The sequence below is a fragment of the Glycine soja genome, chromosome 9, assembly GCF_004193775.1.
Source record: "Glycine soja cultivar W05 chromosome 9, ASM419377v2, whole genome shotgun sequence".
In the NCBI taxonomy this organism is placed as follows: domain Eukaryota; kingdom Viridiplantae; phylum Streptophyta; class Magnoliopsida; order Fabales; family Fabaceae; genus Glycine; species Glycine soja.
Window position 1 is genome coordinate 44,818,277 of NC_041010.1, and position 10,619 is coordinate 44,828,895.

Consider the following 10,619-nt stretch of genomic DNA (forward strand, 5'->3'; position numbering starts at 1 on the left):
CCCTATTAATTTATGCTAATGGTATATATATATATTATATAAATTGTTAGTGATTAAACATAGTAGTATCCTATTACTAGTAAGTAGCTCGACTTGAACAAGAACCATATAAGCTAGTATTTAATAAAAAAATAGTAAAAAAAAGGTTGTCTGTCATGCATGAATTATTGTTTGTGGCTTTGTTCAGAGAAGAGAGAGTATCTTACTACTCACTCAGAGAAAAGTACCAAAAGAGAGAGACAGTTCCGTTTGTAGCGGGGGAGCAGATTGATGATTAGGACCAATAGATAATATTTAAATAATGTGTCATATATTATGGACCGAATGTGAGAAAGTTATGGGATATATGGGTGTTTGTTCGTGCATATATATATACAAAGAGAAAGAGACCAAAAACTCATTACAAAGAAATTTCAAAGAATTCATTTTTATGTATGGTAAAAATTAAAAAAAATAATTATTAATTAGAAATTAATGTTGTTAAGATGGTTTTTAAAATACTTATTGTAAAAATAATAAATTTATTATATAGTTGAATGATAAAGATAAAATTATTTACACTGTACATGTACTAGTGCTATTTTACCTAATTTGAAAAGCAAGTTAAGGTTCTGACTTCTGATGGTGATAATAGGGTCTGACATGAGGTGACTAATGTCCAAGTGGGCATGAATAAATGGGTGTGGCGAGGGGCTGGGTGTTGTTTTTTGTCACGCTAATTTGTCAGAAATTATTATTATTTCAACTTCCCCCTACAGGTGTTTACAGCCAAGAAAGAGAAAAAAAAAAATGGATGGAGCTTGGAAGTATTCTGGACTTTGTTGAATCATTGTGATCAATGTGTGCAAATTAACCATAGCAAAATACTACTATAAATCAAGATCATTTCAAGTCCAAATTAAAGATTGGCGAACACAAATATTTTAGGGGATGATTCAAGATTTGGTTTATGGGCTATGGCTAATGATTTCATGTGTGCTTCACCAATATTTTGACCCAACTTCTTTAACTAATCTTATTCTACTCTCTCACAAAATAACATTTCAAACCTAGCTAACATGTTTTTAGTAGTTTGGCCGAAAAACCCTTGAAAATCTTACACTGGATTAATTTATTGCTGTTCACGTGACTTTCATTTTATTTTCTTACACGTTATACATAACGAACATTATTTTCTTTGGTGAAAATATAAAGAACATTATTATACATAGTTGTTTTTTTTTTTAATATACACATTAGATTCTAAACATAACTCATTCATACGGTAGATTTCATAGATAATAATTAGATCAGTATCCGTACAAAAATGTAATTTTAAAACTACATATCAAATTATGCACAAGATTGTCATTCATGTCCACACGTGTTTATGCATAATATGAATATCTGGTAGCTAAATCTTCGATAAAAATAAATATATATTTAGAATACTGCGAAATCTAATCATAAAAAATAGTGCACCTACTGTGAAAATGTCAAATATAACTTAATCAGTAATTTTATTTTAACTATATGAACTTTCTAATCATTATCCTTGAAATAATAATTAAGAAATTAAGAATGCAGCTTTTTTATACAAAATATAATATTTAATATTATTAATATACTCTTAATATATTGGTTAATGAAATAAAATTAATTATTGATTTCTTAATTACTTATTCTTGAAGTATACAGATTCATAAAATCTCTTCTTACAATGGACACAAAAACTAAGCATCTTTTCGTTTACAATGTGTCATTAGCATCTTCTTAATCTTCTTAATTAATGAATCTCTATTAGCGATTACAATGTGTCATTAACATCTTATTCCATAGTACTATTAATTGAGATTCCTCTCATTCAACCACTTTTATAAAAAAATAAAGTTTTAACAAAAAAGAAAATCATAGTTCATAATATCTAACTTTATACTTTATGAAAAAAAAGTAATGTATCACATATCACATCAGAATTTATTTTCCATGAAACATGAAGGCAGTGATGCATCAATCAGCACATTAGTGATTTTGTGTCACAAGTCACAACTGTTCAGAAAAAGCTCTTAGAGTGAATCGTAACACCGTATCACAAGGGCGCATTATATTTTTCAATACCGCGAGCAACTAGTAGTACTAGTGTGTTTGGACTACCACATTAATTACGAAATGGTCCCCGTGTGTGGATCTTTTCATTAGCCCTTGAAGTAATTTTTTTTTTCTGATTCAAAGATTTCAAGTGCCCTAGAATGTATAAGACGCGTCCCATTTCTATTGTGTGCGCGTGTGTGGTGTGTACGTGCATATCAGCCAGAAGAAAGAGAAAATAACTCAAAATATAGTAACTTAAAGTATACTATAAATGTTCTCTCATCTCTATGCTATAAATGTTTTTTTTTCAATTTTTTGAGCTCTTCAAGAATTTGACCCTTCTCCTCCTCCTCCTTCTTCTTTTCTTTCAAACCTCCTCATATAAACTAGTACTATATGCTTCTTCTTCTTCTTCTCCTTCATGCACAAACTGCTATTTTCACCCTTTATATATCTATCTACTCCTGAAGATTAGATTACCTTGAGGGCTTTGTGCTCTCTGTGTAATATTCTTCAATATCATGGGGTCTATGAATTTGTTAGGTTTTTCTCTCTCTCCTCACGAAGAACACCCTTCTAGTCAAGATCACTCTCAAACGACACCTTCTCGTTTTAGCTTCAACCCTGATGGATCAATCTCAAGCACTGATGTAGCAGGAGGCTGCTTTGATCTCACTTCTGACTCAACTCCTCATTTACTTAACCTTCCTTCTTATGGCATATACGAAGCATTTCACAGAAACAATAGTATTAACACCACTCAAGGTTTTCACTTCTTTCCCCACAAGTTTGTAACATTTTTTTTTTCTTAGAGTTTCCTCGAGTGCACCCTCATCACTAATCACAAACTAAATGAAGAGAAAACAAAGGAAACTATGTTTCAGGCTTCTTCATTTTTTTACCTGGATTTATTTTTTGTTAGTCCTATGGAGAAATATTTCATAGATATTCGTTTCTCATTAATTTTAACCTTTTTTTCTCTTTATTTTTTTTTTTATTTCTCAGATTGGAAGGAGAACTACAACAGCCAAAATTTGCTATTGGGAACTTCGTGCAATAAACAAAACATGAACCAAAACCAACAGCAACAGCCAAAGCTTGAAAACTTCCTCGGTGGACACTCATTTGGCGAACATGAGCAAACCTACGGTGGTAACTCAGCCTCTACAGATTACATGTTTCCTGCTCAGCCAGTATCGGCTGGTGGTGGTGGTAGTGGTGGTGGCAGTAACAATAACAACAACAGTAACTCCATAGGGTTATCCATGATAAAGACATGGTTGAGGAACCAACCACCGAACTCAGAAAACATCAACAACAACAATGAAAGTGGTGGCAATATTAGAAGCAGTGTGCAGCAAACTCTATCACTTTCCATGAGTACTGGTTCACAATCAAGCACATCACTGCCCCTTCTCACTGCTAGTGTGGATAATGGAGAGAGTTCTTCTGATAACAAACAACCAAACACCTCGGCTGCACTTGATTCCACCCAAACCGGAGCCATTGAAACTGCACCCAGAAAGTCAATTGACACTTTTGGACAGAGAACTTCTATCTACCGTGGTGTAACAAGGTTTTTTATTTTATACCCTAAACAAGGATGTGTATGAATATTTTTTATTTAGTTTATGCATATAAATTTGAGCCGTCACAAATCTTTCACCACTGCTTCATATCTCAATTAAAAAGTTCCTCTAGTCAGTTCTCGTTGTTTTTTTTTTTAAAAAAAAAATTGTGAAATGATTATGAAATTAGGGTTTTTGACTTAATTGAAGGCATAGGTGGACGGGGAGGTACGAGGCTCACCTGTGGGATAATAGTTGTAGAAGAGAGGGACAGACTCGCAAAGGAAGGCAAGGTATGATGATCTACAACGTTCCTCTATTTTAGGGCTAATTTTTTGCCAATGTTTTTCTTCATTTGTCCCCTTAGTGTGCGTTTTTTATGACTAACATCCATTTGTAGTATAATATTAACTTGTGCGTTCTTCATCTCCACATTCATTATATGGCGTAATGTCTTTCTTCAACGTACATTGTCTTGCAGTTTACTTGGGTGAGTACAAAAAGATATATATTCTTTTAAATTATAATTGTATTATTATTTTTTTTGGGCCAAAAGTAAGAAGAGAACGTTAAAATTTGTTTACATTTGGTTATCATTTGTTGTCACTACTTGCAGGTGGTTATGATAAAGAAGAAAAGGCAGCTAGAGCCTACGATTTGGCAGCACTAAAATACTGGGGAACAACCACAACAACAAATTTTCCAGTAAGTTGCCACTTTTTTTTTCCTGTTTATGTTAAATAAATTAAGGGTCGTGTTGCACGAATTCCTCTAGCCAAAGTTGGCGTTGGCACTATTAACAAACAACAATGGTGAATAGGGAAGCTTCAACTTATGGTTGTGTCCCTGCACAACGAAAAAGTTTCCTCATTTGATGGGATGTGTCTCTTTATAGAAGAAACTGTTATTTGTCTTATAATGCAAACTATGTATGTATATGTATCCGTAATCACTTGATGTAGTCTTTTGACATGGAATACTTTATGTCTCCGTCAACAATCAATGCATTTTAGATTAGCCACTATGAGAAAGAGTTGGAAGAAATGAAGCACATGACTAGGCAAGAGTACGTTGCGTCATTGAGAAGGTATTTGCAAGTGCCACTACTAATTTATATATTTAATAGTTTTTTTTGTTGCTAATTTTTTTTAGAAAATGGATTACTTATTGATAATATAAAATTACTATGCCACAGGAAGAGTAGTGGGTTTTCTCGCGGTGCATCCATTTATCGAGGAGTGACGAGGTACAGTTGACTAGACTTTAGCTAATATGTCTCTATACAAAAGTTTATCGTTTGTGAATATACCATGTTAGATATAAATTAATGATTCTTGAATGAGTAATTGGTTCTTAAAATAATTTGACGTTGAAGCTTCTTTCAAAAGAAAAACTTATTAGTGAAATTATTTTTGTGGTAGCTAGCTATATCATTTGAATATTAGTAGACGAAAATATAGATAACCAAAAATTTAAGTTTATAAGAAAATATAAAAATAAAAAATTCCTCATTTTTACTCTAAACTATAAAGCATTGTTTATTGTTGTTAAATATATTTATTGGACGGGAAAGGCAAGGTTTGATGTGATGTAAAAAAAAAACATTGATCATATATATTAAATAGTTATTTGTTATTTTAATTATTTGATTGCAGACACCACCAACATGGAAGGTGGCAAGCGAGGATTGGAAGAGTTGCTGGCAACAAGGATCTTTACTTGGGAACTTTTAGTAAGCTAATATTCAGTTATTTAATCCTATGCACCGAAAATATCTAAAGCAGATATGACAGTTTACCTCAAATTTTAGCATGGATAAATATTTTCTATTCAATGAAAACATGAGTTTATACAATTCATTGAGTTATTGTACGTGCACTAAATTGTGTATAACAATCATCATAGTTATATACTTTAAAGCAAACAAGAACTTAAATACATCAAATGAATTTTGAATGTTAAGTTGGTCCCTAAATTAAATGTGTTTCTTCTATAATTTAAACTTAATGACATATAACTCAGAAGTAATTAATTTCAATTATATTGATCACTAGTGAAACCAATTCATATATGCACTGCATGCATTTGTTTAATTATAACTAATTTTGGATACTTATTTTATTAACATTTAATTTTCAGGCACCCAAGAAGAGGCAGCGGAAGCATATGATGTAGCAGCAATCAAATTCCGAGGACTAAGTGCTGTTACAAACTTTGACATGAGCAGATATGACGTGAAAAGCATACTTGAGAGCACCACTTTGCCAATAGGTGGTGCTGCAAAGCGTTTGAAGGATATGGAGCAGGTTGAACTGAGTGTGGATAATGGTCATAGAGCAGATCAAGTAGATCATAGTATCATCATGAGTTCTCACCTAACTCAAGGAATCAATAACAACTATGCAGGAGGGGGAACAGCAACTCATCATAACTGGCACAATGCTCATGCATTCCACCAACCTCAACCTTGCACCACCATGCACTACCCTTATGGACAAAGAATTAATTGGTGCAAGCAAGAACAACAAGACAACTCTGATGCCCCTCACTCTTTGTCTTATTCAGATATTCATCAACTTCAGCTAGGGAACAATGGAACACATAACTTCTTTCACACAAATTCAGGGTTGCACCCTATGTTGAGCATGGATTCTGCTTCCATTGACAATAGCTCTTCTTCTAACTCGGTTGTTTATGATGGTTATGGAGGTGGTGGGGGCTACAATGTGATGCCTATGGGAACTACTACTGCTGTTGTTGCAAGTGATGGTGATCAAAATCCAAGAAGCAATCATGGTTTTGGTGATAATGAGATAAAAGCACTTGGTTATGAAAGTGTGTATGGCTCTGCAACTGATTCTTATCATGCACATGCAAGGAACTTGTATTATCTTACTCAACAGCAATCATCTTCTGTTGATACAGTGAAGGCTAGTGCATATGATCAAGGGTCTGCATGCAATACTTGGGTTCCAACTGCTATTCCAACTCATGCACCCAGATCAACTACTAGTATGGCTCTCTGCCATGGGGCTACTACACCCTTCTCTTTATTGCATGAATAGGTGGAAAACTAGGGAGAGAAGGAAGAGTCAAAAAGGTGATGAAGAAGATGCATATATTGCTGACTTGTTTCTTCCTCTTGTGAAGTTGCTAATTTGATAGTGTGCACTTTTGAAGATGAGGATATATAGGATTTCTTTCACTATCTCTAACTTGCAGGATCCTTATTTCACTAGGGTCTAAGTAATCTAGCCTCAAGTTTAGTCATGGCAGAAGCATTTGCTGTGAATTTTGGGAATTAACTTTGGAGAATGTGTGGACAGATCATTGGGATGTTTTTATTATCAGCGGACTTTTTAATTCTGGAATAACAACGATCATACCAAGGGTGGAGTTTTCCTCAATGTATATGCATGGCACTTGTTTTTAGTTTCTTAACCAAATTCTTTCTATACATTATGCATGGTAATGGGTGTTAGTGATTTCCTGATTGGTCTGCGATCACATAGTTTTGTTTACGTTTACAGACACAGTATTTTGCACCTTTACTAGATATACATAAATGGATCAGGAACGAAATTTTTTCTTAAATTTTAGCTTTTAACTATTTTTGAATTTTGTAAGTCTTATATCATATATATCCATTGCTTCTATACGTATGTTATTTGATAAAATTTATATAACGAATGGTTGTTGAGATGTATATGTTTTTGTTTTATAATTCGAAAAGAGAGGAATGTCAAAATCATGAAACGAGAATAAAGTGAAAGTAACATTGATGATTTTTTATATATACCTACTACACTTTGTCGATCTTTGGAAATTCATTTGAAAGTTATTTTGTTACCAAGTGTATACAGTAAAATATTTTGATAATATATAGAATGTCAATATCATCTCAGGAATATTTTTTTCTAATATAATTTAGTGGCAAATAACATTAACAACTGAGCATAAAGGTCAAGGTTACTTAAAAACTAAAATTCTTCAAACTACATATGTAAGTAATAAATTTACTCTTTTGTTTTTATCTGATTTTGTGAATCATATTCCATACAATTTTTTTTAAAATAATGATGCGATCGATAACTTCTAAAATTATGATAGATGTAACAATTCATGACAAAATCATAAAGCAAAAATGTTACATAAACCGTAGGCGAAAATTAATTAGGCTCAAAGCTCAGTTCAGTTGGTGGTCAACGATCAAATTATGATGTGGAAGAATTTTATTAACTTAAAATTATTTAAACGAATTACATATATATATATATATATATTCTTAGAAGTTAATAATAAGTGTTGAAAATTAGTAAAACAAACAATTGATTTAGGAACGAAAATGGATGCTAGGGTGATATGGCTCATTGAAACCATAGATAGAAATTAAATGACATGCTCCAAAAACAATGTTCCTTAACCTTAGTTTATTCTACGTTTTAGCTAGCTAGCCAGACTCTTTTGCTGGTCGTCAATATCTTTTGTCTACTGATTCATTCAATGAGTAAAAAACAAAGTGAATATATATATATATATATATATATATATATATATATATATATATATATATATATATATATATATTCCCCCCTTTTCACTCTTTTGTTTGTTTCTCATTCGCGTACTCATGGTTATTACGAATATAATAACAAGAGTTATAGTAAAATAATAAAAGGGTAAAGAAATATGTCTAAATGGCATGAAAACCAATGAAGGTTATTGAAGGAAGGGCAAATGGGAGTGTAAACCGATATTTATCGGAGAAATCAGCGGAGTACCCGTGCCTCCTCGGAAAGAAAACCTAATATTTATTTTATCATCTCTCTGAGCATCTATTTGGTTGCAGGATTGTTTTCACCCTTATCCATGCACAAACACTGCCTCTTCATCAAAGAGATTTCCAAGAAAAGTGAACTTTGTTAAAGTGTTGTAGCATGTAGTGGGTCGCAATCCTTTCCCTTACTTTTTGTTCCCATGCTTTATTATCTCTCCATTTATTACACTAACTTTTCATGCATATAGTAAATAGTACTATTTCTAAACATATGCTCAAGTTGAAAATAGTTTGCTATTTTTTTATAAGTAAAAATCAAATATATTATTAAAAAGTTTATAATAATTTATATATCATATTTAACCAATTAAGTTAAATTCTTTGATTAAAATAGTTTAATATGAATTTAATATTACTAATATTAAATTTGAGTTTTGAATCATATGAAAATATATTAAATACTTGAAAGAAAGTTATACTCTTAATAATTTTCCGTGATAGTTATTATGTTCAACAAAATTGTCTATCATAAAATATATGTGTGATATATTAATTAATATGAATTTTATTATTACTATCAGAAATATAGACGATGTCGCGTCATTGTGTCCATATTTCTATTATGTTATTTAATATACTATAATAATCTCTAATTACAATTTTTAAATTCTGCTTGACGAATATTTAATTGTCATAGAAAAATCACAATTATTTCTATTATGTTATTTAATATACTATAATAATCTCTAATTACAATTTTTAAATTCTGCTCGACGAATATTTAATTGTCATAGAAAAATCACAATAATCTTGATTTTGAAAAAATATTCTTCCTTCCCCTTTTTTAATAAATTGCCTCCCCGTTGACAATAGTAATTTCCAACTGCATTATCCCATAAATTACCTGTTAAATCAATTAAAACAATAATTAGTAACAAGTGAAGAAAATAAAATATAAAAAAATGTGTTAAAATGAGTTGGAATAAATAAAATGAGGATAAAAGTTAATTTCTTGGGACTTTGTACCATATTTTTGTCATATACAATTAATACCATACAAATAGTTGGATAAATAAAAATGAAAGAGAAGATATCAATGAAATAGTGGAGAATGATTATTGAATGGTTACTTAATTTTGATTAGTGGGTCAATTTTAATCTACATGATATTGTGTTGTTGTGATGGAAACTAACTTGTTGGAACAGAAGTGAGGGACAAAACAAAATCGTAGAAGGATTCCAAAAAAATATAGATTAAAGAGGATTAATTATTGTTACTAAATATTATTAAGCATAAAATGATCTAAAAAATATGGAAACAAAAAATAATTACACAAAATTATATCTACTTTATATATATTGGTATATATTTAAATAAATTTTAATTTTTTAATAATTATATTATAGACATTATGTTCATACCAAAAATATTCCTATGTTATCTAAAGTTTTGTATATATATATATATATATAGACACCATATATGTTAAAAAATATATGTATATAAATGATATGATGCGATAGAAAAAAAATATTAATAAAATATTTAAATAGTATTCCTCATTATTAATAGTCATTAAATCATCCTTACAAGTTTTATTACCTGCTGACTAAATCCTTAGGTTTTGACCCCACTGCATGGCTTTAGTGGGTGAATGATGGAGCCACGAAATTACGGGCCCGGAGGTTCCTATTTGACCTCTGGAGGACTTGAAAGCCACTATTTTTTATGCTATATTTCTTACTTTTTGGGTATGGGATAATTTGTTGGACTTGAATTAATTGAAACAATATAGTTAGAACTTTAGCTTGAACTTTTGTCTGCTACTAAAAAGTAACTAAAATAATCTTATTAACTCCTTTTTTTAAATATTTTTATTAATACACTTTTATTATTAATTTAACAAGTAACATAGATGAGTCTCATTAAATAAAATGTAAATTTGGGTTATTGAATGAGACTTCCGTAAAAAAAATTTTGATATTATTATTAAGAGTAAATTAAAAACATTGTGTTACTATAACGTTAATCTTCATTCAAATTATATCTAATTAATTGATTAATTCTGTAATACACTGTTTGACACATTTTAATATATTATTGAATGAATTATATTTATCTATTTAGTAATATAAGAGTGTTTGAAAGACTTTATGGAATAGTTTACAATTTTTTTTAACTCATTCTATTAAATTTTACAATC

General features: G+C 30.6%; 1 protein-coding gene across 1 annotated transcript; it reads left to right on the top strand.

Moving 5' to 3' along the window:
* The first annotated feature begins 2,393 nt into the window (after positions 1-2,393).
* LOC114366927 (AP2-like ethylene-responsive transcription factor BBM) lies at positions 2,394-7,049 on the top strand. Its single transcript, XM_028323965.1, has 9 exons — positions 2,394-2,835; positions 3,076-3,646; positions 3,849-3,931; positions 4,120-4,128; positions 4,255-4,343; positions 4,652-4,725; positions 4,834-4,884; positions 5,294-5,370; positions 5,778-7,049. Exons 1-9 carry the CDS (start codon positions 2,592-2,594, stop codon positions 6,701-6,703), a joined length of 2,124 nt encoding a protein of 707 aa, XP_028179766.1. The 5' UTR covers positions 2,394-2,591; the 3' UTR covers positions 6,704-7,049.
* The last annotated feature ends 3,570 nt before the right edge of the window (positions 7,050-10,619 follow it).

Bases quoted from the DNA above. Each gene is read 5' to 3' on its own strand.
- LOC114366927 (XM_028323965.1), top strand. From the start codon at position 2,592: ATGGGGTCTATGAATTTGTTAGGTTTTTCTCTCTCTCCTCACGAAGAA. The intron at 2,836-3,075 runs GTTTTCACTTCT...TTTATTTCTCAG, and splicing joins TAGTATTAACACCACTCAAG to ATTGGAAGGAGAACTACAAC. The intron at 4,344-4,651 runs GTAAGTTGCCAC...AATGCATTTTAG, and splicing joins CCACAACAACAAATTTTCCA to ATTAGCCACTATGAGAAAGA.